At 42.0% G+C, this 27,638-nt stretch overlaps 1 protein-coding gene and 1 pseudogene across 2 annotated transcripts in view; both read left to right on the forward strand.

The window, feature by feature from the left end:
• The first annotated feature begins 220 nt into the window (after positions 1–220).
• Rtf1 (RTF1 homolog, Paf1/RNA polymerase II complex component) overlaps positions 221–27,638 on the forward strand; it is a 45,601-nt gene continuing 18,183 nt past the window's right edge. The window contains exons 1-4 of one of the 2 annotated variants that reach the window (XM_074065700.1): positions 221–425; positions 12,005–12,115; positions 23,008–23,155; positions 26,782–26,986. In XM_074065700.1, the coding sequence (XP_073921801.1) occupies positions 228–425; positions 12,005–12,115; positions 23,008–23,155; positions 26,782–26,986 (662 nt within the window). In that variant the 5' untranslated portion in view covers positions 221–227. Of the gene's footprint in view, positions 426–10,927; positions 11,133–12,004; positions 12,116–23,007; positions 23,156–26,781; positions 26,987–27,638 lie in introns of those variants that run through there. The other variant, XM_074065701.1, reaches the window with a different exon arrangement.
• Positions 17,650–17,749, forward strand: LOC141421157 (small nucleolar RNA SNORA51; annotated as a pseudogene).

A 27,638-nucleotide genomic window follows, 5' to 3' on the forward strand; every position in this document is an offset into this window, starting at 1 on the left:
TCCAGTCCCGGACAGATAAGAAGGCCACTGAACTTTGGAAGAACAGAGATAAACCGGAGGCTTCCCGGTCGGAGCAAGAAAACTGCCGCGGTTTTCAGCCCGAAACCCACTTAGCACGTGGCCCCGCCTCCCACGCTGCGTCGGAGGTGGGGCGGGGCGGGGCGTCGGGCGCCGGCGAACGGCATGCGCCGAGCGGGGGGCGGGGCTAGGGGCGGAGCGGAGCGCGCATGCGCGGTCGCCTTTGTGTGGGTCGAGCGGCGGCGGTAGCGGCGGCAGTGGCGGTCCCACTGGCAGGCGGGCAAGAGGGGAGTCCGGGCGGCGTCCGGCGTGGGAGCCGCGGGACCACCATGGTAAAGAAGCGGAAAGGCCGTGTCGTGATCGACTCGGATACAGAGGACAGCGGCAGTGATGAGAACCTGGATCAGGTGAGGGCAGGCCGCGGAGGCGCGGGCCGGCAGAGCGGGAGGGCTGAGTCCTGGCCATGGGAGCCAGGAGCCGGGAGCTGGCCGGGCCCGGAACCTCCTGGCCCGAGCGCCTAACTCGCCCCGTGCCTTGACCACTGCCGCAGCCCCCTTCCTATCTTCCTCGCTACGTCCAAGGCCCTCGGAGTCCAGCCGAGGCCTGGAGACCGAGCCCCGAGGACTTGGCGCCTTGGTCCGGGAGGCGGGGCAGGGACCGGGCTGATGGGCCTCGGGCTCAGGGGTACGGAAAGGGGCCGCGATCTCCTGGGGCCGGATCGGGACGATGGATTGCAGGCCAGGCGGTCCCGGCCCAGAGAGGTAGGAAGTATCACCCGCCAACCCTGGTGGCTGGGAGGTTTTGGAGGAGGTGCAAGGGTGAGCGTGGTGAGGTAGGAGGGGAGAGAGCCTAGTAGGTGCGGACACTGGAAGATGAAGTTTTGCTGACAAGAGGTGAGGGCAGAGAGAAGGGACACTGGTAAATGTTCCGAGGAGCTGCTGTCGTGTTTGGCGAGGAAGACTTAGCTGTGGACACGAGATTCTCTGGCGTCTGGGGTCGTTTGTGGTTGAGAGGGGTTCCCATTGGGATGTCAGACCAAAGAAGATACTCTTAGGACGAGGAAAGAGGGCAGATACTGGAAGCAGAGAACTGTGGGGTGGCATGGAAGAACTCTTAGCCCTTTTCACGCAGCATCCCAGAATTCTTTTTACTTGAAGATTGTACAGGAAGCATTAAAAGTAACTTTTGGCCTTAGTGTCTTGGGGTAGCTTGCACTGTTTGTGTACTTCAGAAAATACTGAAGGTAGGAAACTGTTCTTTGAAGCAATGCTCTACTGATACCAGGAGATACAAAGATGGTTTCCTCCATGTTGCATGAATAAATGATATAAATAAAGAATATGCAAAATATAAGTTGGGTAGAGAAACCACTGAACTTGGAATTTAAAATCTGAGTCCTAAGCTGGGCTCATTCTGCATTCTAGCTGTGTATCTTTGATCTTAACTGTAAAACTGAGGAATAACATCAGCCTTGTGTATCTTAATTGGGCAGTTGTAAGGATCAAGTGTTTGTAGACTTAATGTTGGTGCAAGCATTTGCAAACTCTAAAGTTTTTGTATAGTTTCTTGGGGTCCTTTGTACTAGACCAGAGGTATCAGGACTTAACTCATCAGGGTATGAAAAGGAAGGACTTTTAAGACAGAGGACTGGAAAGGTGGGTGTATTTGTTTGTTTTGGGTTTTTTCTTTTTTTTTTTTTTTATGGTACTGGGGATTGAACTCAGGGCCTAGAGTTTACAAGGCAGGCGCTATAATCATTTGAGCCAGGCTGCCAGTGGAAGAACTGGAAAAGTTTTAAAGAGGACTGTTTTAAAAATGGTGATGGGGAGGTAAGGAAGTGAGTTCTGTGGAGGGCTATCAAGGGATAGATACCTTGTTTTGTTTTGGGATAGGAATTGAAAGAGTAAGCCGGAAAGTGTTCTCATTGAAAGAGTTTTACAATCTACAAAAAGTATATTCTTATCTGTAAGGTTTTTTTTTTTTTTTTGGTGGGACTGAGTTTTGAAGTCAGGGCTTTGCACTTGCAAAGCAGGAGCTCTACCACTTGAGCCACATCTCCAGTCTGTCATTTGATTCTTGTTATTTTGAAGATGGAGTCTTACAAACTATTTCCCTGGGCTGGTGCCTAAGCTGGCCTTGAAACACTGTCCTCCCCATCTCAGCCTCCCAAGTAGCTAGTGAGCCATTAGTGTCTGTAAATTTTGTTGATAATCTTAAACTGGTAGTTAGGATTAGAATCCATTTTTTAAACTATTTTCTGATCTCCAAGTATAATTGTGTCAGATAATAACATTGGCTACTATTTACATAATATCCAATGTGAACTAAACACCTTGTTTTCTCTTTCTTTTTTCTCTTTCTTCTCCCTCTCCTTCTGTTTTCTTTTTGCATTACTGCGGATCAAACCATAGCCTTGCACATTTAGTTTTCAAATCATGATAAAGTTGGACTCATTTTTACTTTACATAGAGGAAAATGAAGATTGAAGAAGTTAAATAATTCATACATCTACTAGGTGGAAGAATCAGAATTTAACCCAAATCTGCCCAAGTATAAAGCCTATACTATTTCTACTATACCAACATCATCTGCTAGTATTTTGATTTTTCATATTGCAAAATGAGAATGGTGTTTTTAATGGCTGTTTTTCATGTTGCTAGAATTCATGTTTGTAAAGTACACTAAATAGTTTAGAGAAAATTGGTAAATCAATTAAAAAGAGTATTTGGGAGTCTTGGTAAAGCTTTTTCAAGACATCTGTTCCAAAGAGGAATGAACTAAGTGGCCTATTATTCTGTCCTTAATGATTTTCCATAGAATTCCAATGAACGAATGAGTGGAGTGCTTCTGTTGTGATAGGGTTATTTTAACTGATCCACAAAGAGCTTTTCCAAAGTGGGAACTGGAGGGGATTGCAGTTTTAAATCCAATTCTAAATAGGTATTTGTAAAAAGAAATTAATTAAATTTGTGACTAATACCCAGTACTTTTTAACAATTCCAACTTCAACTATTCATTGACACTCTTGTTATCAGATGGGAACCAGATCAGAAGTCATTTTCCTTGTACATCCTAATAGGGGCACCAATGCCTTCTATGTTTATCTGTTCAGCACCGTGTCAGGTTCTCAGAGTAAAAGAGAGAAACATCTCTGCCCTCTGAATGTTTTCACCAGAGGCCTTTAGCAGAAGTTCACAATCACCTGATTTTAGGGTCTTCGGGAATCCTTAAAACATAATCAGTGCATCTGGGCCTTGCCTGACCAAGTTGCCTGGCTGCTCCACCTGTTTCTGAGTCTGTTGGAGCTTACCATTAGACTTTCTCTCTAGTGTAGTGTCCTTGTGGAAAGAAAATACCATGACAATTCTCCAGATGTCTAGTGTGAGAATGGTGCATAGTTAGTAAGCAGACCTTACTAAGGAAAACTGAGTTTTCCGAATGGGAATCTAGGCCAGTGTGTCAGAAGTGCTGTATCACCATCAGCTTAGTCTTACTGAAGGTGAGATGGTTGAGCCTTCTAGGCTGGTTTTCCTAGTGGTTGGGAGGGGACCCCATGTCAGAATTCACTGGATTGCATATTTAAATTGTAGGTTTGAGGGGTGGGGGTGCAGCTCCTACTCCAGATCTACTGAACTAGAGCCTTAGAGAATAGTCCTAGACTCTGCATTTGTAACAGTGCAGGCCAGGTCATTATGACTTATGTTAATGACTGAGACCACTGGCTGTATGTATAGGGTAAGACACTATAAGCAGTTTGTCTTTGCCATCAGATGTCATATATATAACCAAAGGAACCTGACAGGGGTGTTTAAGTGACAAAGCTGCTGGGTTTTTTTTGTTTGTTTGTTTGTTTGTTTGTTTTATGGGACTGGGGTTTGAACTCAGGGCTTCACACTTGTCAAGCAGGCATTCTATCACTTGAGTCACATCACCAGTCCATTTTGCTCTGGTTATTTTGGAGACGGGGTCTACTGAGCAGTTTCACCTATGGGCTAGCCTTGAACCATGATTCCTGATCTCAGCCTCCCAAGTAGCTAAGACTACAGGCATGAGCCACCAATGCCCAGCATAAGCTGACCATAAGATGGTTTTTACTTATTTTTTTGTTGCTGCCCAGATTGAATTTGAGGGTCATGCATTCTAAGCACACTGAGTTATGCTCCTAGCCTCTAGGGATGCTTTTTATAAGGCCTACTCCTGTCTTTCTCCCTCTTTTCTTCCCTCTCTTTTTTCTTCCTTCTTGGGAAGAGATTTATAATAACTAATATAGCATCATTTAAAATTTGTTTTAACTTTTAAAGTTTTAAAAACTCTAACCTTAATTTGAGAATTTAGAGGATTGGGCCAGTAGTACTGGGTTTGTAACTCAGGACCTGGAGCTTGCTAGGCAGGCACTCTAACACTTGAGCCATGTCCCCCATCCTTTTTTGCTTTAGTTATTTTTCAGATAGGGCCTCACTTTTTTTTTTTGTTGGCCAGGAGCCAGCCTCAACCCCTTGCTCCCCCATCATGCATGCAACACAAGTGCTCTACCACTTGAGCCCTGCCCCCAGCCCTCAACTTTTTAAGCTTTCATGGGTGCTTATTAGGAAAAAAATAACAGAATTTGAGGCAAGCAAAAAATATATGCATATTTCTCTCTTTCTCTCTCTCTCTCATTCTCTTCCTCTTCTTCCTTTCCCTCTCTCTCTCTTTTTCCCTCCCTCCCTCTCTCCCTTCCTTCCTTCCTTCCTTCCTTCCTTTTGCTTGCTAGACAGATGCTGTGCCTCTTGGGCCTCACCTCCAGCCAAAGGCAGATTTTGAAGGCTACAATGAATTTGTGAGAAGTGTCATTGTTAACTTGTAAACTTTTAAATTTGTATCATAACGTTGCATCTAGCTTGATGTACTTTATTTGCTAATTTTCACTTAGTTTTTAATCCCAGCTACTCCTGGAGGCCTAGGCATCAGGGTCCTGAGTTTGAACCAGCCTAGGCAAAGGAAGCTGGGAGACCTTGCCTCAAAAATAAAGTAAGGATAGAGGACTCAAGTGGTAGAGCCTCTGCTTAGCAAGCACAAGGCCTGGAGTTCAATCCCAGGTACTGAAAAAAAAAAAAAAGAGAAAGAGAAAGAAGAAGAAAAAACCTTAACAGCAAGGCTTTTAGGAAAGATACAAACCCATCTTTAGACATAGATTCTGTTGATGTGCATATTCCCTCAAGAGTAGAGATTGTACGGCTTTCAACAAATGTGCTAGACAGTGCTAGGCGCTAGGTGGCAGGGGATGGGGGAGATGCCCAGAGCCATTTCCTTAAAACTAGTTACAGGTCTTGAAGCAAGGGAAAGGTTGTGAGAGTATGTCTGGAAGCCTTACACTAGGAGACATTTGTACTGAGACCTGGAGCAGGTGTTAAGAAAAAGATTAGGAGGCTGAAGGATCCTATCTCGAAAACACCAACACAAAAAAGCTGGCTGGAGTGGTAGAGCACCTGCCTAGCATGCGTGAGGCAAACCCCAGTTCCACAATGAATGAATGAATTAATTAATTAAATATAAAAAAATAAAAAGGGTTGGTGGTATAGCTAGTGGTAGAGCAATTACTTAGCATGTGTGAGGCTCTGGATTTATTCCCAATATTTAAATAAACAACCAAATGCAAGCACACTTGTCCAGGCTGCTGTGTGGAGAGCAATATGGGTGTGCACAGTAGTTAGTTGGCAGATCAAGGAGTCCAAATGGGCATTGGTGGCAGGGGGCATCTAGAGCAATGCCCGCATGCAGCAGGCATCTTGTCAATACTTGTTGATTGAAGGGCTGCTTGGACTGGTGTAGTAGTTACAGAGGTGACACAGTGGAATCGAATGGGTGTTGTATTCAGGATATGGAACTGAGAGATGTTGATGATTGATTGGATGTTGAGATTAAGAAGAGGAGGTGATACCAGTGTGGTGGGTGGTACATACCTATAATCCCAGCACTTAGGAGATAGGTAGGAGGATCATGAGTTCAAGATCAGTCTGGGCTGCACAGTGAAAGCCTGTCTCAAAAAACCAAGGGCCATTGATGTAGCTTAGTGGTAGAGCTCTGACCTAGCATGCACAAGGTCCTGGGTTTGATCCCTAGCACTGCAAAAGAACAAAAAGAGGTGTAAAGGATGGATACCACACTGTGGCATAAGATGGGGAACCTAGAGGAAGATCAGATTTAGAGGTGACCATCATGAGCCAGTCTTGGATATGTGGACGTTAGAGTATCTGTGAGATGTCCAAGTGGATACATCATATAGGGAGTTGGGAATAATGCCTGCCTGATACACAACAGACACTTAATATATCTTCCTTTGAATTAGCAAATGCTGCTTGGCATATTCACAGTGGAAAGTGTCTAGTCTAGTTACTGTAGAATCATTTACAGAAAGAATGGATGCTGTCACTTTGGGGTTCTTGTGGTAATGTTGATATCCCTTGTTTTTTTTTTTGAGCACTGAGTTTTGAACTCAGGGCCTCACATTTGCTAGGCAGGCAATGTACCACTTGAGCCACTCCGCCAGCTCTTGATAGCCCTTCTTTAAGGAGTAGAAACGTGCGTTAGAAAGTGTGTTAGGGGAAGGGAACTAAGTAAAAACGAGTAGCAGTAGTAGAATCTCTTTTACATAGCTTTAATTTTGAGTGAGTTAGAAGTGATTTGCTTTTGTCAGTTTTATAACATTGTGGGGGGTTTTTGATTTCTTTGGCAGTACAGCGGCTTGAACCCAGGGCTTTGCTCTTGCTAGGGAGGTACTCTACCACTTGAACCATGCCTCTAGCCCTTATCTTAGTACTTTTGTCTATTATTACTTTAGTGGAAATTTCAAGGGAAAGTTCCACATTTAGTGCTAATCATGTGAAATTTAAATACTGCCACTTTTGAATTATAACTTCAGAAGTGGTTTTATATGTATTTTGTTTTCTTTTATTATTATTGTTATTAAAAATAGTACATGCTGTTGAACGAGTTCTAACACTACAGAATATCTCTCCTGCCACAAACATGCATACACTTAATGACTCCCTTCCTTACTCTTTTTCTGCTTGTTTTGTTTGAAACAGTGTCTCTCCAAGTAGCCCAGGCTGCCCTCAAACTCTTGATCCTCTTACCTTAGTCTCCAAGTGCTAGGATTTCAGAGATGCTCCACCATACCCAACTTTTCCTTTTCTTACTCTTACTTTTTCTGGTTTTGGGAGACAAGGTTCACTATGTAGCCTAGGCTGGCTTGGAACTTGGCTCAGCTTCCCAAGTGATGGAATTACAGGTGTGTGCCACCATGCCTGGTCCTTATTCTTAAAAATTAACCAGTGTGTCCGGGGCGCAGTGGCTCATGCTTGTAATCCTACCTACTCTGGAGGCTGAGATAGGGAGAATCTCAGTTCAAGGCCAACCCTGTCAAAAAATTATCAAGACTCCAACTCCATCAACACAACAATCTGGTGTGTTGATGCATTTCTGTGATCCCAGCCATGAAAGAAGTGTAAGTAGGGGGATTGTGGTCTAGGCCGGCCCAGGCAAAAAAACTCGAGAACCTTTCAGAAATTAACTAAAGCAAAAGGGCTGGGAGATTGGCTGAAGCGTTAGAGTGCCTGCCTAACAAGTGTGAGCCCCTGAGTTCAAGCTCCAGTTCCGCAAAAAACAAACAAACAAACAAACAAAAAAACAGTGTCCACTTTTTGAATCATGTTCCTTTACCAACCACTTCTATGTGAAAGAAATAATACAAATGGATATATCTGTAGTAGAAGTGTGAATTATTCTTTCCTCAGCACCTCTCAAGTCTTCCCATTTCTCAGTCCCTGTGACTACTTAGCTTGTCCAGGCCATCATCCACTCTGCTGAGGCTGCTGAGCATTCCTGCTGACGACTCTTGCACTTCCATCCTGGCCCCTCTAGTCTGTTCATCTGCCAGCCCAAGTGCTGGCTTCCCACCACTCTCAAACAAAACCATCCTTCCAACCCTGCTTGGTGAACTTCAGAACCATGTGGTTTCTTCTCACCCTGACCCTCATCCACCTTGCTTGCTGAGCTGCATCACCCTGTCTCTTGCACTTCTTTCACTGTTTCCAGATTCGGGGCCTTTGCTGTCCCATCTGTAGGTCTCTGCCCAGAACACCACACCCCCTTTCCTGTCAAAGCTTCTTATCTTAGCCTTAAGTGCCATGGCTTCAGAGAAGTCTCCCCTACTCCCTGACTCAGGCCCCCTATTCACTTGATTTGCTTCCTTAGCACTTCTCATTACCTGTCACTCATTCCAAGAGGTCAGGAGGCCTGTGTCTTTTCTGCACTACTCTCTGCCCTTCTCTCTGCCCTGGCAGTGCTTGATACATAATGGGTACTGGTAGTTAGGTGATCAGCCATCTCTGTATGCCTGACTGAGTTTTCCCAAATGCAGGGCTTTCACTTCCTAAACCAGGACAATCCTGGCAATGCAGGATGTGTGGCCATGCTAGCTGCTAGCTATTGGTTGTATTTGTACAGTAAGTAAGTGAAAAAGAGTTTAGCATACTAATTAGCTACAAAACTTCTTGAGTTTTATTCATAAAGGCTTTTATTCCTCTTTTCTTGTGTTATTTTATAGTTTTGACTGTCTAGTTTTGGGGGGGGGGTTTGGTTTTGCTTTTTTCTTTGGTGGGACTGGAGTTGAACTCAGGGCTTCCTGCTTGCACAGCCGGTGCTCTATCACTTGAGCAGCACCTCCAATCTGGCTGTCTAGTTTAAGTGTGGCTTTTAAGCCATGTTAATGAAGCTGCTGTAGAAGCCAGACATGGCATCTATATAACTGTACCTGCAGTGGGCTGGGCACTGGCATTACTTTAAGCAGATACTCAGTGTGGCTTAAATTTGACATATGCAGTCACTCCACACTCCATGCCCCTGAGGAATGTCAGGATACCTAGGGAAAGTTTTTATTGGATGGGATATAATATAAGAGAGAGATCCACAGACACAGGAAATGTGGTCTCTGCTTGGCTTTTCTTTTTTTTTTTTGGTAGGACTGGGGAGCCATACTTCCAGTCCATTTTGTTCTGGTTATTTTGGAGATGGGGGTCTTTGGAACTATTTGCCCGGGTTGGCCTTCAAACTTAATCCTCCCAATTTCAGCCTCCCAAGTAGGTAGGATTATAGACATGAGACACCGGCTCCCGGCTGAGCTTGGCTTTTTTGAGTACGGGTGTTGGTTAGATCACCCTACAAAATCTATGCATGTGTGTGAGATTGTGAAGGCCTTTTAGTTGCCTATGGGTCTCTCCCCCTGTACTTAGGAGCCCTCAGTAGGATATAAGACTAAACTATGATGAGTAACCTTGCCAGGACTTCCTTTACAGTCCTCAAGAAGTAAGAAGGGTCTTATTCACACTGTTAGGAAGGTCTTTGCTGTCTCCATACTGTTGTTGATAACAGAGTTTAATGCACTACAAAAAGAGACTGTGCTTTTCAGATGCAGCTGTTCATTTTCTGTTAAATTTTTAATGTGGCTTGGAGTCTCCCCTCCTCCGCCTTTCTTGTGATACTGGGGTTTGAACCAGGGCCTGGTGCTTGCTAGGCATGCACTCTACCACTTGAGCCATGTTTCTAGCCCTTTTTGCTTTAGTTATCTTTCAGCCTTGTACTGTGATAGATCCTCCTATCTAAGCCTCCCTTGTAGTTGGGATTCAAGGCGTTCACTATCACACCCAGCTTTAAATAAGATTTTGGATATTAAACTACTGCATGAGTTCAGATGCACAAGACTTATTCAAACCATAGCAAGAGTATCTATCCAAATTACTGTTAGAATGAGTTCACATTAAAACAGGAGTTATAGTGCATATATGAACTTCAAGGGGTCAGGGAGATCACTCACCAAAAATTTAAAGTTTATAAGTTTGCATTAAGGTAATATGGGGGAAAAAGTAATAGTAAAGGCCACCAACAGATTATCTATCATACAGCCAGACCAGGTGCCAGTGGCTCATGCCTGTAATCCTAGCTACTTGGGAGGTAGAGATCAGGAAGATCACAGTTCCAAGCCAGCCCCAGAATATAGTTCCTGAGACCCTACCACGAAAATACCCAAGACCCAAAAAGGGTCACAGAGTGACTCAATTGATAGAACACCTTCCTAGAAAGCATGAGACCCCGAGTTCAAACCCCAGTGCCACCAAAAAAAAAAAAAAAAAATTATCATACAACCCAGTATTCCCACTCCTAGGTATTTAGCCAAGTGAAATAGTGACTTACGTTATACAAAAGCCTGTATACCAACATAAAATTGGCCCCAAATGGAAACAACCCAAATGTTTTTAACTGCTAAGAGGATAAGCACTGTGGAATGCTGTTTAGCAATAAAAAGGACAAGCTACTGATTGATGTTGTGACATGATGAACCTCAAAGGCTAAATGAAAAAAGCCAAACTCAAAAAGCTGTAGGATGAGTCTATCTCTGTGGCAGTCTATAACAGGCAAATTTATGGGACCACAAACAAGTCTGTGGTTGCCGGGGGAGGGTGAGAAGGGCATAAGCAGGACAAGGGAATTAGGTATGTGTGGGGGGTGATGGTACTGTCCTTATATTTTGATTTTGGTAGTATTAAACTATATATTTGTCAAACTCATAGAACCATAGAACCATGCTGTATGTCAGTTTTTTAAAAACATAAGCACACAGATATTGCTCTAATGTGCATTTGATGTATAGGAGTTACTGTTTTGATATGAAAGAGGAGTGTTCCTGTGGTTTTCCACCTTTTCAGGAAGCTAGTATTCTATTTGTCCCGTAAAATGAGAAGAGTAGCATTTCATGACTGCTTATAAAGAGGGAAGAGTGTCAGCTGTTTTATCTGAGAAGGTCATTTTCTCAGTCTGGCCAAGGAAGGCGGGTCCTCCTAAAATAGAAAGAGACTGGAAGAAGAAAACAGACTTTAAAAAAATCTGCCTTGGCACTTGACCTGTAGTTGTGCTGTACCGCCATCCTCAAGAAGTACTACCACTTGTATTTATTGGTTTTGCTTTGTCTTTTTTGGCAAAGGGGAAAAGATTTTACATTAGTTTTTTAAATCGTGGCTGAATTAGGAGCCAGGATCCTTCTGTCTGCCTGAGTTTAAACCCTGGCTCTCATGTACCAGGTATGTTACTTGGTAGGCCATACAGCCTGGGTGAATTACTTAACCTGGCTCCTGCTCCTTGGCTTCTTTATGTTTAATCTTTGGCTCATTGCAAAGAGCTAATGTCAGGTGCTGAGAAGTGCCTGCCTCTAGGGGAGAGCAGCATAACTGTCAGCTGAGTTGAGTGTTAGCGGAGAGCAGAGCCAGGGACCCTTGATTGTGTTTTTGAGTAACTGTCCTGAGTAGGGGAGCAATAAAGAGTGAGAGGAGCCATGTGACAGCAAGTCCTGGGTGTAGTTGTGACTTACTCACTGGTCCTTCCCACCCCCTCTAATCTCACTAAGTCACCAGGATAAGGCAGAGGTGCTGCCAAAGTATTGGGGTTGTCAAATTAGGATTTTTCTGTAGTGCCTAGCACACTGACCAATTAAACAACAGAAATATACTTTTTTTTTCTGGCTTAGACATTCAAAATATAAAATGACCTCAGAAACTTAGAGTTCGTAAGCTTACTCAAACAGTCTCACAAATTTTACTATGGAATACGATACTTAATTATTTAGTATCCCTTTGGATCACCAGTGAAAGCAGTGAGCAAATTACCTTTGTAAACATAGTTCTTATCAGTCAGTACTGATGACTAGTATTTCTGAAGTTTAGAGAGGAATCAGGGAACTTCCAGGTGTTTTCTGTGTCAGTCGTGTATTTTCCATGAAGAAGGAGTGCAGATTTTGAAAGCATATTTTTAGCTCCTGTGAATATGGCCAGACTGTGTAGTTAAAGTCTTCATGGTTATGTCCTTCAGTTGGAAGCACAAGATGTAGAAGAGATGGGAGGCATTTTATTATTATTTCCCTGTTGAACATAACTTATGTGACTTTCTGCCCTATTAGGAGCTCTTGTCCCTGGCAAAGCGGAAGCGCAGTGACTCTGAGGAGAAGGAGCCACCTGTGAGTCAGCCTGCAGCCTCATCAGATTCAGAGACATCCGACAGTGATGATGAGGTAGGTGCAGAGGGGCTGGGCTGGAATTGAGGCCTCCAGCCAGAGACCTACAAGAACTTGTTAGGGAAGAGGGTTGTGTGAAGGCAGCTCTCAGTTGTCCTATTTGCTGGACTGCTGGTTACCTGGAGGGTCCCTGTAGGACAGTTCTGGCCATTCTTTAGTCTGTTTCTTGCTATGTTGCAGAAGGGCCAAAGCTCATTAGTCAGCTTTTGTGTTTTATCCTTTCATGTTAGAAAAGAGATTTTAAGTTGGGCATCAGTGGTACAATCCATAGGCTGAGACAGGAGGATGGAGAGTTCGATGCCAGCCTTTGTGTGAGACACAAAGCTTTTTTCAGGAAGATTGGTTTGCCCTCCCTCAGGTGATGGCATTCACTTTGAAGGAGGAAGTCCAGCTGCTCATGGGCTAAAAGCACAGTGCCTTTTCAGATTGCCACCTGCAGAGTAAAGCTCTAAAACACTGGTGTAGGGACCAAAGATGGGTGTGTGGAAAGGGGTGGAACAGCCTTGTGTGTTCTTCATTTGATTGTTTGCCTGTTGCTTTTTTGGTGGTACTGGGATTTGAAGTCAGGACCTCATGTTTGCTTGGCAGGCACTTTACCACTTGAGCCACTCTACCAGTCCCCCTTCCTATTTTTTGAGGTGGTAGATTTAAACCCAGGCTGACTAATAATCATTTTTTGTTTGTTTAGGTGGTACTGGGGTTTGAACTCAGGACCTTGCACTTTCTGGGTGAGCGCTCTGCTGCTTTGAGCCACACCTCCAGCCCTTTATTTGATTTTAAGTACTTTTTTCCCCTATTTATTTCCTGCAAAGAGACTGATACCACCTTTCTGTTTTATCTCTTACCCTGAGGTCTAGGAAAATACTTTTAACAGTAAATTTTAAAATGTTTGTTTAATGTAATGAAATTTAACTAACAGCTGAACAATATTTTCCAGTCCCCTGCATAATGCAAATTGGGGATATTTACATTCTGAATGACCATAGTGATATTCTCTTAAATATTTTAATTGACCTAAAATCGCTTTCTATATCAAGAGGTAATATGTATTCTTTTGTTTATGTTTAGAAGGAGAACTGTAATTCCCCTCAAATTAATGAAGTAACCCAATCTATTAAAACATCAGTGGAGTCTATGAAGTAATTTGCTTTTTAGCTTTGCTGTTTTCTTTTTTAAAGCTTAGACAATACAGGAAAATCTTGAAATAATTCCCTCTCTCACTATTGCTGAAAATACTTTCATTTTTCATGTTTAGAAGTCAGCTTACTCTCGCTTTCTCTTCCTCTTCTTTATTATGTTAAGATTGAATCTGTTGTGTCTGGAAAACCCTGTATTGTGTTTGTAATCATTGCATTTACATAAGATACAAGCAATAGGCACACATTGTGGTGCATACTTATAATCCCAGAACCTGGGAGGCTGAGGCAGAAGGACTGCAAGTTCAAGGCCAGCCTGGGCTACTTAGAAAGACCCTGTCTCAAAAAAACAAAACAAAACTGTGAGCAGTAACTCTGCTTGGAACTCTTCCATTCTCCACATTCCTATTGTTGAGTCAGGAGTCCTAAGTATGCAGTTACTGTAGGGACTCCCTTCATCCTGTTTTTGTTGTTTTTAGAAAGGGTCTCACTCTGAAGCCTGGGCTGGTCCTGAACTCAATCTTTCTGCCTCAGCCTCCCAATTTAATTAGCTAGCACTACAAAGCCACTGTACTGGCTTTTCCTTCATTATTTTTAACTGCTTCTACCGGAGGGGAGAGTGTGTGTGTCTCCACAGTATTAGAGCACAAAACTGGTGTTAGAGTAGATCTAGTACTCCTAAAAATCTTTACAATTCAGGGTTCCCTTTGCAGCTTCCAGCCACTTAAGTTAACAAATCCTGAATTTAGCTAGTCATGGTGGTACATGCATGTCTGTAGTTCCAGCACTCTAGACGTAGAGGCAGGGGGTTCACTTTGGCCTACTCAGCTCTCCTCTAAGGTTCTGAGTCCTACTGCTGCCCTCAGACCCACAGGCTTCTTGTAGTTCTACTGTGCCCCACTGTGGGAATAGCACCCTCTGCATTCTGGCCATTCTGAAAGATCATCTCCCTTTGGCCCAGGCTACTAGTAGCTGAGCACAGAGCACTTCAGAGTTAGAACAAATATTTTGTTATTTTAAACAACTAAGAAAATAACTTAACCAGGTGCCAGTGGCTCACGCCTGTAATCCTAGTTACTTGGGAGGCTGAGATCAGGAGGATCAAGGTTCGAGTCCAGCCCAGGCAAACACTTAGCAAGACCCCATCTTCAAAAATAACCAGAGCAAAATGGGCTGGAGATGTGGCTTAAGCAGCAGAGTGCCTGCTTTGCAATCATGAAGCCTTGAGTTCAAACCACCCCTCCCCCAGGTCCCACCTAAATAAATAAATAATTTTTAAAAGCCTTTAAAAAATGTTTAAATTCTACTAATTCACTATTAGAGAACTCAGTGATACTACCATGAACTCAGAGTTCTGCCTGCTATGGATGCCTTAGGTTGGGTAGGGGCCTTCTGAGAGAGCTGAAGTTTGAGATGGGGGCTCTTGTTTTTTCTCTGTCACATGAAGACATTAATCGGAAGGAAAGTACTGCATAGTAAAGTAGGACCTGTATCTTACTTATGCTTTGGGTTTTTTCCCCAGTACTAGGAGTTTGAACTCAGGGCTTTGCTCTTATAAGACAGGTGCTTTACCACTTGAGCCATGTCCCCAGCTATCTGCTTTCTTCTTTCCATCTTTATTACCTATAATTAGCCCTTTTTAAATGTGGCTATTGAAGTGGCCATCTCAGTCCAATGGAGCCTGCTTATACCAGAAGCTACAGTGGAGCTTTTTTCCAATATGCCTTCTTTATTGTTTTTGTCATTAGTGAGTCATGAATATAAATACAAAGAAAATTTTTATTCCCCTCAGATTTTCTAGAATAGAAAACTGGCCAACAACAACTGAGCTAAAAGGTTAATGGGTGGATCAGAGATATAGCTCAAGTGGTAGAGCACCTGCTTTGCAAGCACAAAGCCCTGAGTTCAAACCCCAGTCCCACCCCACTCCCCCAGAAAAATAGTCAATAGATAGTTTGTTATAAGGAGAAATGTACTGATTTCAGAGCAAAGTGATAGCTAGGTAACTGATGGGAGAAGGGAAAATTGGGAGAAGTTATGAAAATTTCTGGTCCAGAAAAAAGTATGTGCTCTGTACATTAAGTATAAGGTACAGATGTTTCATGTATAGCATCTTTTGGGGAGAGGGGGAAGAACCCTAAATTTATTTATTTTTATTTTATTTATTTATTGGTGGTACTGGGGTTTGAACTCAGGCCTCACGCTTGCTAGGCAGGCGCTGTACCACTTGAGCCACTCTGCTAGTCCATGAACCCTAAGTTTAGTGACAGAGAATATACTTGCATATTATTTGGGATAAGTGAATTATCCTTACAATTCTTGAGGCACATATAAAAATAAGAAGCGAGGTTCTTTCTGTAAGGTTCCTGTGAACCTAGCCTCAGAAACTGAGACAACACTTCTCAGTGGTGAGTCATAGTGTGGGTCTGAGGAGGAGCTCAGTGGTAGACTACATGCTTTTGATGTTTCCATCCTCAGCAGCAATGATAAAAAGTCAGTGCTATGGTGTGACACTTAGGTGCTGTTACTTCCAGTCCCTGAAAGCATTTCATGGGAGAAGCACCGAGAGGGCAAACTGGAATGATGGGAAAAACAAATAATAAGACTAGGAAGAGGAGGACTAGCAGACATTCAGTAATGAGTTGGGGTTTAAAAGAAAAAAATAACCAAATCAAAAAAGTCCATTTGTTAGGAAGAACATGGTCCTACATAGGCACTTTAGGGTCCGTTTTATAAACATGAGGGAACATATAGAAACAGCTAGATAAGAAGGAAAGCTGAATTTTTCCTGGTTGCCAGTGAAAAGTACTAATGGATACCAAAAAAATCATCTTTGCTATTGTTTGAAATTGATAATAACTACATTTCATACAGTGAAGAGACAGCTGAAGTCTGTCCTAATACCCTCCATCTAAGCAAGAATTACTGCTTTTTTTTTTTTTTCCTTTTGGGGTACTGGGGCTCCAACTCAAAGAATAATTATTTAAAAAACTTCACGTTTAGTCTTGTTTTCAACTTTTTTGAGAACTAAAAGCATTTGGCCTAGCCATGTGGTTCAGTGTTTGTCATACCTGTTTCTTCTTCCCCAGAATTTTCATCAACCTTCCTTGGTTGTGTTTGTACCCCACCTGCCTCTCTAAAGACTGATCTCTTCTTGCTATTCCTTCTATTTTATTTTTTCCTAACTTTTTTCTGAAACGTCTTGCTTCTCTTTCTCTTAGCCCATGTGAATTTTTAGGGTTTCCCGCTTTGACCTAGTCATACTACTACTCATACTCTGTAATTTATTACTGGCTCCAATACATTTATTAATAGGAAAAGGTTAATAGAGCTGAACATGGTGGTGCACACTTGTAATCACAGCAATTGTGAGGCTTAGTCAGGAGGATCACAAGTTCAAGATCAGGTTTGGACTATGCAGTGACACTCTCAAAAAAAAATTTAATAGAACACTCTGAAAATAATACAATTTTTACTTATAAATTCATTTTTGAAACAGCTTTTCCAGGAAGCCAGCTGAGATAAATAAGAGCGTTTTATCTTGCTGTACCATATAGCTAACACACAATTAGCATGTGCTTTCTTTTTTTTTTTTTTTAGCATGTGCTTTCAATAAAGATTTTCGCTGCTGAAGTAATATTTTCCTGTGTATATTTTGGTTTAGCAAACCTTTTATAAATATAAAACCTCTAGAACAAGATAATTTACATAGGCGAATTATCCCAATACTGAAATGAAACTTTTTATAAAACTCGTACATTTGAAAATAGTGTTTGATGGAACTGGAATTTGAACTCAGGACTTTGCATTTGCAAAGCAAGCCCTCTACTGCTTCAGACACACCCTTGAAAACATTTTTGCCAAATGTTATATATAGTAGTTTTTCTGATTGATTTAAAGCTACAACTATCAACTATCTTGGGTGTTTTCTTTTGGGTTTTTTTGGCGATTCTGGGGTTAGAATTCAGGGCTTCACCCTTGCTTGTTAGGCAGGTGCTCTACCACTTGCACCCGCTTCCAGCCCCTCAATGGCAGTTTTTAGTACAGGGAAATAATGCCTTCAATAATACTGAACTGTGTGGATCTGCTTTTTACATCTTTTCTTTCTCTTCCATTACTGTAAGTGAGAAGGGGTCCTTATGCTTATCTCTTGGTAATCTGCTCTACTTCCAGCTTCCTGCATCTGATCTGCTCTGGGATCAGGAAAGCAGGGGACTCGGTAGAATTTAGGTTGGAATACCCTGCTTTAGTAGTTGACCTGGTGACAACTGTTTTGGATTGCTTGTAAGCCTTGATTTACATACTTCTTGACTCTGGGCTACATAGTCAACTATACAGTAGCACTTGTTTATCTAAACATCATTAAAATCTCAACACAAGAAATTGGAGGAGTAAGGCCTCCTGGTGCTTACCAGAGGCTGTGTTCTTACACTGATGCCATAGAAATAGGAGGTAAGGCCCGGGCTTGGGCTGTGTTGTGAATGGGAAGACTCGGTATAGGAGGAAAAAGAATTTGGAATAATATTAAAGTTTGTTTGCAACAAATTCTGACACTTCTTGCCAGACTGGGTAATGTGGTTTTAATTGTATTATACAGTTTTTCTTTTCTTCTTCTTCTTTTTTTTTCCAACATTTTTATTAGCTTATATTAGTTTTAAGGGGAGGGGTTTCATTGTGACATTTACATATGTTCTTGCAATATACCTTAATTAGATTCTCCTCCAGCATTTTTCCTCATCCCTTCCCACCTAGTCTACATTTCTTCATATCATTTCTGTTTCATTTCTGGTTTTGTCTCCATAATCAGGTTAAATTTTTGTGATTGAGTACATACATACATATATATATGGTTACTGGATATAAGATACAGTAGCATTCTGTGTGCTTTGATTGATTTTTTTTGTTTTGTTTTTTGGTTTTTTGTTTTTTTTTTTTTTGGCAATACTGGGCTTTGAACTCAGTGGCTCCACCTGGAGCTGCTCCACCAGCCCTTTTCTGTGATGGATTTTTTTGAGCTAGGGTTTCATGAACTATTTGCCCGGGCTGGCTTTGAACCACGATCCTACTGATCTCTGCCTCCTGAGTAGCTAAGATTACAGGCATGAGCCCCTGGCACCCTAATTGTTTTTTTGTGGTACTGGAGCTTAAACTCAAGGCCTACACCTTGAGCCACTCTGGCAGCCCTTTTTCTGCGAAGGGTTTTTTTAAGATAGGGTCTCAAGGAACTGTTTGCCCAGGCTGGCTTTGATCCTCCTGATCTCTGCCTCCTGAGTAGCTAGGATTACAGGTGTGAGCCCCTGGCACCCTAATTGTTTTTTGCAGTACTGGAGCTTAAACTCAAGGCCTACACCTTGAGCCACTCCGCCAGCCCTTTTTCTGCAAAGGGTTTTTTTAAGATAGGGTCTCAAGGAACTATTTGCCCAGGCTGGCTTCGATCCTCCTGATCTCTGTCTCCTGGCTAGGATTACAAGCATGAGCTGCCAGTGTCCAACCCAGAAATTTATTTTAAAAGTAAAGCCACTTACATTATTATAATTTCCCTGAATCTTGTCATGTGTTGAGCCACTTGTTATTTGCCTTTGACGTCATAACCTCACTGAGTCAGCCTCATGGGAGGCAAGGCAGCTTTGTCATCCTATTTTTTATGAAAATTTGCTGGAACAAAAAAACCAAGTATGCTTCTCATATTCTAGTTTAGCCAGGAAAGCCCCTTCGAAATCAAGGCACTTCATTTTATTCTACTTTTACCCTTGTCTTTTTTTCCTCCCCCAAAGAAATAAACATCATAGACTAGAGATGAGTGACAGTTGCTAAGCTCAGGCTGTGGCAGATTGAAGGGGATAGGAGGAAAGCCAGGGAACTTCACAGCACCTCCAGAGTTGGATTCACTTGTGGGACTCACAATTTAGGTCATTTTTGCTCTTATAAACACTTTTTTCCCTAGAGAGTCCAGAGCTTGGCTCTGTTGCACATGCGAAACCTGATTCTGTATGCAAATATAGACCTAACCACTCCAGCACACATGTGACCCTGGCAGCACAGCCTTTCACTCCCAGCCTCATCATACCATTGGGGGAAGTACAAAGGGCCAAGACTCTGCAAAAATCAAGAAATAATAGCTGCCGGGAGCTGGTGGCTCACTCCTGTAATCCTAGCTACTCAGGAGGAGAGATCAGGAGGATCAGAGTTCGAAGCCAGCCTGGGCAAATAGTTTGCAAGACCCTATTTTGAAAACCCATCATAAAAAAGGGGTAGTGGAGTGGCTCAAGGAGTAGGCCCTGAGTTCAAACCACAATACCTCAAAAAAAGTAGAATGAAAGAAATATGGAGTATTGCATGTGTAATTGTGTGCTATTTCTTGTAACAAGCAAAAGATACCTTATACATTATTGGCTCTAGTAAAATCTGGCTTCTCATCACAGAAATCTGATATATTTTAGCTCAGTTAACTAAAAAAATTGAATACTTTGGCCTGTTTTGGAGTGTTTCAAATGGGTCTGAAACTCATCTTCCTTGAGTGAGTAAAATTTGAAGTGTTTGGAAACTCACTTCAAATTTTTATTTTATTTATTTTATTTTATTTTATTTATTGCAATAGTAAGGCTTGAACTCAGGGCCTACACCTTGATCACTCCAGCCCTTTTGGTGATTTTTTTTTTTTTTTTTTTCCGAGATAGGGTCTTGTGGACTATTTGCCCAGGCTGGCTTCAAACGTTGATGCTCCTGATCTCTGCTTCCTGAGTAGCTAGGATTACATATGTGAGCCACAGGTGCCCAGCCAGAAAACTCAGTTTAAAAGGAAAGCATGAGATTTATTTCTAAGCTGGGCACTGGTGGCTCATGCCTGTAATCCAAGCTACTCAGGAGGCAGAGATCAGGAGGTCTAAGGTTCAAAGCCAGCCCAGGCAAATAGTTGGAGAGACCCTATGTCAAAAATACCCAGCAGGAAACAGACTGCTGGAGTGGCTCAAGTGGTAGAGCACCTGCCTAGTAAGCGTGAGGCCTTGAATTCCCCAGTACCACAAAGAAGAAAAAAAAAAAAAAAGAAAGAAAGAAAATTATTTCTAGGTAATGATGTAGGTGTTACGGCAGTCTGGGGAATGAGTTCACTTATGACAAGAAGTTGCTGTTCGTTCACCTAATATTCTATAATGTGGTTATTTTATTTATTTTTACCTGTTCCTTCTATGTAGTTCATGAGTACAATAACAAAGTGACAATTAAAATAACCAAATTACTGTGATCCCAGTACTCAGGAGACTGAAGCAGGAGGTGGCTAGTTTGAGGTTCCCCTGGGATACCTTGTCTTAAAAGAAAAAAACTAAATAAATAAAATAATACCCTTTCACAATATTTTATCAAAGTTAAGTAAGAGACCGAGGTTCTTCAGAATAAGTCCTATAGGAAATTTCTAAGATGGAAGCCTTTCCAGAACCTCTCTTCTTTTTCCCCCCAAGTGGCCTACCAAGAAAACCCACTGAGTTTATTTCTGATCGTAGTTATTGTGAGGTAGGAGGTTCATTTATGATCCCATTGTAGAAGAAGCAAAGACTTTGTGCTTTTGCTAAATGTTAGCTATATACATTTTTTTGTTAAAAGATTTCATGGTCTATGATGTTGGAAGGATGAAATTTATTCCTTATATAGAATAAAGTTTTAAAAGTATTTTTCACTTAAAATCATTCCAAATCAACAAGTTAAAGTGATGATACCTATCGTCTTTCAGCCTGATAATTAAAGTGCCTGAAGATGATGGTTTGGGCCCTACAGTTGTTAACTATATTTGCTTGCCAGTTACTTTGATGATGCAAATTGTAGGTTCCTTATGTTTAGAAGTCTAGGATCTCCTGTTTATGGTCAAATTTAAACATTGTTGTAGTGTAACGTGTCCAGGTTTTAAATAAGTATACACACATAAACTTAATGATTTACCCTACTTCCACCTACTTTGTTTGTACCCACTGCTGCCATCCATGCAGAAAAGCAGGCCTCATCTTTCACCCGTGCTTCCTATGCCTTTCTCCTGGGTGCAGGCTTCCTTCCCTACCTTCCTGAGCTCCAGTCCGGCACTGAGCCCAACATGCCAGCCTTTAGCAATTGCTGCTGTCTCTGCCATAGAAAACATGAGAAAACTGGTGGTTGTTTGTTGTGGTTTATTTTGACAGTACTGGGGTTTGAACTCAGACCTTTGTGCTTGCTAGGCAGGTGGTCTACCACTAGAGCCACACCTCCAGCTGAGAAACTGTTTAATCTCGGTTTTAGTTACCTCAGTTGACTTTCGATATAGTTGATACCTTTGCTTTTCTGTTGCAATAAAATTATTTAAATTTTATTATAAATTAAATGTTGTATCTATTATACAAGCTTTAAGTTACTTCAAGGCTCCCTGTAGACTACATAGTGAGACCCTGCCTCAAAAAACCCACGAATAAATAAATACAGACATACATAAAATAATACTCATTATATTATCAAGGTGAAATAAGAAACTGTGGTTCTTTTTTCTTTTTTTTGGCTGTACTAGGGGTTGAACTCAGGGCCTTGTCCTTGCAGGGCAGGTGTTCCACCACTTTAGCCCTTTCTGCTCTGGTTATTTTGGAGAAAAGGTCTTGTTTTTTTGCCAGGGCTGGTGTGGATCGTGATCCTCTTATATGCACTTCCTGAGTAACTGCACAGTGCTCAACTTTTTTATTGACTGAAATGGGGTCTTCAGGGCTGGTGGAGTGACTCGAGTGGTAAAAGTGATTACCTAGCAAGCGTGAGGCGCTGAGTTCAAACCTGAGTACTGCCAAAAAAAAAGGTGGGGCGGGGAGGGGCAATTGGCAAAATTTGAGAGGGAAACTGGGTTGGAAATTTCAGGGAAAAGTATAGAAAGCACAGGATGCGAAAGGATGTGGGCCACTTCCTATTATGGATGGCAGCAGCGATAGTAACTCCAAGGAGGCAGAAAATAAAGTCAGTTTTATGCCCATTATACAAGTTTTCTACTATTACTAGAAAATTCCACCAGGTGCCAGTGACTCACTCCTATAATCCTAGCTACTCAAGAGGCAGAGATCCAGGAGGATTGCAGTTCGAAGCCAGCCTGGGCAAATAGTTTGAGAGATCCTATCTTGTAAAAACTCATCACAAAAAAGGGCTGGTGGAGTGGCTCAAGCCAGAAATCATAAAGTTTTTGTTTGTTTGTTTGTTTGTTGGTGGGACTGGGGTTTGAACTCAGTGCTTCACACTTACAGAGTAGGCACTCTACCACTTGAGCCACACCTTCAGCTCCATTTTACTCCAGTTATTTTGGAAGATGGGGTCTCTAGAACTCTTTGCCTGGACTGGCCTGGAACCTTAATTCTACTGATCTCAGCCTCCCAAGTAGCTAGTATTACAGACTTCTGCCACCTGTCAGAAGTTATAAAGTTTTAACCAAGATTTAACAAAAATCTCTATCTTCATATAAAGTATGTGTCTGTTTTGGTTTCAAAAGCAGTCTTGCAATCATTTTGATTAAAGTCAGAGATTTAAATCTTTTTTGGAGAGTGGGGGGGTGTTTTTTGTTTGTTGAAATAGGGTCTTATTGTGTAGCCCAGGATGTCCTCAAACTCTCAATCTTCTTGCCTCTGCCTCCTTAGTGCTGGGATTGCAGGCATGACCTGGCTGGAGTCTCTTTAACTCTTCAATCTTTCAGCTATTTTCCCAGTAAAATCCCCATTCCTGTTTCATATTTCAGTTTTCCTTTTTTTTTTTTTTTCCTTCTTGTAGTGGACATTTGGGAGCAATAAAAATAAGAAGAAAGGAAAAGCCAGAAAAATAGAGAAGAAAGGAACCATGAAGAAACAAGCCAACAAAACTGCCTCCTCGGGAAGTTCAGACAAAGACAGTTCAGCTGAGAGCTCAGCCCCCGAGGAAGGTGAGACTCACCCTCTTGTCAGGCTGGGCAGACACAGAGTTGGGAAGAAAGGTGGTCCATGCTACATCATGGCCTGTGCCTTTAGAGCAGTGGTCCTTAGCTTTTTCAGTGGTCTCAGCCTCATTGAGAACATGAATGAAGCAGGGAAAATGTGTGCGATTGCAAAGGGTTGGTGAGAGCCATAAGGGGCGCCTTTATTGGTCTCCTTCCATATCCTTCTCTCTCCTCCTAGCTGTGTCTGGTCTGAATGAGAAGGGAGTTCTTGAATCACATACAAAACTGGAGAAAAGAGTGGTTTTTTTTTTTTTTTTCCGTTTGATGGAGCCGGAAGGTGTCAGGGCTTCATACTTGCAAAGCAGGCATGCTACCCTTGAGCCACAACTCCAGCACAATTTTTTTTTTTTTTGGTGAGGTTGAGTTTTGGACTCAGGGCTTTGGACTTGTAAAGCAGTCACTCTACCACTTGAGCCACACCTGCAGTCCAAGATAAGAGTCGTCTTCTCTTTTTTTTGGGGGGGAGGGCAGCACTGGGATTTAAACTAAGAGCCTCATGCTTATGAGGCAGGCACTTTACCACTTGAGCTACCCCACTAGCCCTTGTTTAGTGTTGGGTTTTTTTGTTTGTTTGTTTTTTGTTTTTTTTTTTTTCTTTGCAGTACTGGGGCTTGAACTCAGGGCCTACACCTTGAGCCACTCCATCAGCCCATTTTTTTAAAGGGTTTTTTGAGATAGGGTCTTGTGAACTATTTGTCCAGGCTGGCTTCGAACTGTGATCCTTCTGATCTCTACCTCCTGAGTAGTTAAGATTATGGACATGAGCCACCAGCACCTGGCTTGTAATTTTCCTGAGCTGGCCTCAAACCTCCATCCTCCTGATCTCTGCCTCCTGAGTAGCTAGGATTATAGGCATGAGCCACTGATGCCTGGTGAGAAGAAAACAGTCTTTTGTGAAGCCAGCTCCAGAATTTTTTGTTAACACTAGTTTAACAACTGAATTTGTTCCAGGACTCGAATGATAAACTTTAAATTCCCTTGAAAAACTAAGGTTTACATTCAAACTAGTATAAAAAATTGGCCTAACCTGGACTTAAGCCCATGCCTGTGAATATTAGCTCAAATCAAGTCAAGCACAATTCTTGTTACATTTCTGATTTAATTTAATGCTCATTAATAATGAATACTGCCTTTTTTATACTCTGTCCTTTCAAGATTGTGTCATTAAGAAATCACTGATCAGTTTTTGAATGCCAACTGATAAATACAGAAGAAATTATGGGGTTAGAAAATCACCAGTTTTCAACATCATCGTGGTAGTTGATGGACTCAGGAATCAGTGATTAGGGCTGGGGGCGTGGCTCAACTGGTAACAGTGCCTGTCTAACAAGTGTGGGGGCCCTGTGTTCAACTCCCAGTACCACAAAAAAAAAAAAAAATAGTGATTATCAAAAACATTGAGTGAAAGCTGGGTGCAGGTGGCTCACATCTGTAATCCTAGCTAGGAAGCAGAGACCAGGAGGATCAAGGTTCAAAGCCAGCCTGGGCAAACAGTTCTCGAGACTCTATCTCAAAAACATCCAACACAAAAGCTCGCAGAGTGGCTTAAGTGATAGAGTGCCTAGCAAGCATGAGGTCCTGAGGTCAAACGCTAGTACCACAAAAAAACAAGCAAACAAACAAAAAAAACCACATTGACTCAGTTTGTAGGGGACAAGATGTTGGTTGGCTGTTTTTTTGGGTTTTTTTTTTCTTTGATTTTTCTTTTTTTAAACACAGGGTCTCACTGTGTAGCCCAAGGTGGCTTCCAACTCTCCATCCTCCTGCCTCAGCCTCCCCAATGCTGGGATCAGGGCATGCAGCACCATGCCCAGCTTCAGAACTAGATGTTTATACTCTAAAAGCATCTATCTCTATATACTAACTACAAACGGGGAAAGATGCCTGTATAGACAGGAAATCTGGAGAACACACCTGTGCAACACAAACAGGCGTTAGGTGCTTCCCTTCCTCTGTGATTCAGTTCAAAGGATACAATCAATTTTGGACTTTTCTTCCAAAATATTTATAACCTGAATTTTTTCTTGACAAAACAAACTAACTCACCCACATTGGGAGACCTTTTATTACTGCTTCCCTTTAAACTTAAATTAACTAAAACTAATATTGAAAATTCAGTTTCTGAGTTACACTGGCCACATTTCGGTTGTCCATCAGCCACGTGCTAGCTACTATTCAGGTGGGGAATATTTTCATCACCACCCCACAAAATTCTATTCAATGATTTTGTGGGCTTTTTCTCCACAAATTCACTGGTATGAAAGATAAAGAAAGGCTGATCCAAGTTAGGGGGTGGTGCATCCCCATGGTCCTAGCTACTCAAGGCTGAAGTAGGAGGACCACTTGCACCCAGAGTTTAGGCCCACACAGCAAGAGTTCCATCTCAAAAAAAGAAAAATTTTAATCTTATTTAAAAAGGCTAACCTTGCTGGATGCTCAGGTGGCAGAGCACTTGCTCAGCAAGTGCAAAGCCCTGAGTTCAAACCCTAAAAAAAAAGTTGTGATCTACTTAAAAGACACTAGAGAGATGTGGCAACCAAATGCTATGCGTGACCTTAGGTTGGATCCTGTGCCTAAAAAGTGACTATTAAATGTTAGGATAATTGGGCTGGTGGTGCAACTCGAGCTGTAAGGGCATCACCCTAGCAAGCATGAAGCCCTGAGTTCAAACCCCAGTGCCTCCAAAAATAGGGCAATTGGCGAAATTTGAGTATGAGTTTTTTGTGAGATGATGGAATTGTATCATGCTAAATTTCCTAAATTTAGTAATTATGTAGTTGGTTATATAAGAAACTGTCTCTTTGGGAGAAATATTTAGGAGTAAAGACTCATAGTCACTGCAACTTTCAATTTGGCAACATAACTAATAAAAATGTATACAATTTCCGGGTGCAGTGGCTCTCACCCGTAATCCTAGCTACTTAGGAGGGCAGAGATCAGGAGGATCACAGTTTGAAACCACTCCGGGCAAATAATTCACCAGACCCTAATCTCAAAAAAGCTCTTCACAAAAATAGGGCTGGTGGAGTGGCTCAAGGTATAAGCCTTGAGTTCAAGCTCCAGGACTGCAAAACAACAACAACAAAAAAAAACCCATACAATTATTTTACATATGTAGACAGAAGGAGAGAATACATTGGTAGTATTAGTAATAATTGACTCTAAGTAAAGAATATAATAGAGTCAGATTATTCTTGTAACTTTCCTGTAGGTCTATAATTTTTTTCAAAATAAAAAAGCTTGAGTTGAAAGCTGGGTGGGGTGGTGCTCATCTATAATCTCAGCATTCAGGAGGCAGAAGTAGGAGGATCATGAGTTTGAGGCTAGCCTGGGCTACATAGTGAGTTCAAAGGCAGATTGCACTACATAGTAAGACCTGTCTCCCAAAAAAAAAAAAATTAGTAATTTCTTATTCCAGTCTAAATTTTCCTAACCTGCATTTACATTTACTAAAGAGTGATCCCAAGGGCATTAAAATGGATGGCCCTATGCCATTTGACCTGGGAGAGCCAAGGGGTGATGATTGTAAACACCATGGGACCGCTGGAACATAACCTGGGCCTTCATTGCAGGCGAAGTGTCAGATTCCGACAGCAACAGCTCCTCTTCTAGTTCAGATTCAGACTCTTCCTCAGAAGATGAGGAGTTCCATGATGGCTACGGAGAGGATCTCATGGGAGATGAGGAAGACAGGGCCCGACTGGAACAGATGACAGAGAAGGAGAGAGAACAAGAGCTGTTCAACCGCATAGAGAAGAGAGAGGTGCTGAAGAGAAGGTAAGTCTGGAGCTTCCCCACCTCTCAGTGCTTCCCCTCTCCTTCACATCTGGACTGTACAAATGGTCCCAACTTTACCCCATACAGCCATCTGTTCTTCACATTCAGCACACTTTTCAATAAATTACATGGGGTATTCCATACTCTATTATAAAATAAGCTTTGGGTTAGATGGTTAGATGTACAGTAATTTAAGTTTCTGTACCAGTTTCAGGCAGACTGGTCTAAGCCATGACCTTTGGTAGGCTAGGTGTATTAAATGCATTTTTAGCTTCTTATCTGTTTGATTTCTAACGGGTTTATCGAGATAGAGCACCAGGTGCCAGTGGTTCACACCTGTACTCCTAGCTACACAGGAGGCAGAGATCAGGAGAATTGCAGTTTGTAGTGAGCAAATAGTTTGGGAGACCCTATTTCAAAAATACCCAACACAAAACAGTTTTGAGCACCTGCCTAGCAAGTGTGAAGCCCTGGGTTCAAACCCCAGTGCCACCAAAAAAAGAAAACGTTTTGAGGAGTTTTATGGAGACTGGCATTTGGAAATGTGATTGTTATATTGAGAAGCAAGTAATATAATATCACATTTATTATTTATTCTGCCATCAGCTTTACTAATGTGCATTACTCATAAGATTTTATTGTAAGACATTTA

The sequence above is a fragment of the Castor canadensis genome, chromosome 2, assembly GCF_047511655.1.
Source record: "Castor canadensis chromosome 2, mCasCan1.hap1v2, whole genome shotgun sequence".
In the NCBI taxonomy this organism is placed as follows: Eukaryota; Metazoa; Chordata; class Mammalia; order Rodentia; family Castoridae; genus Castor; species Castor canadensis.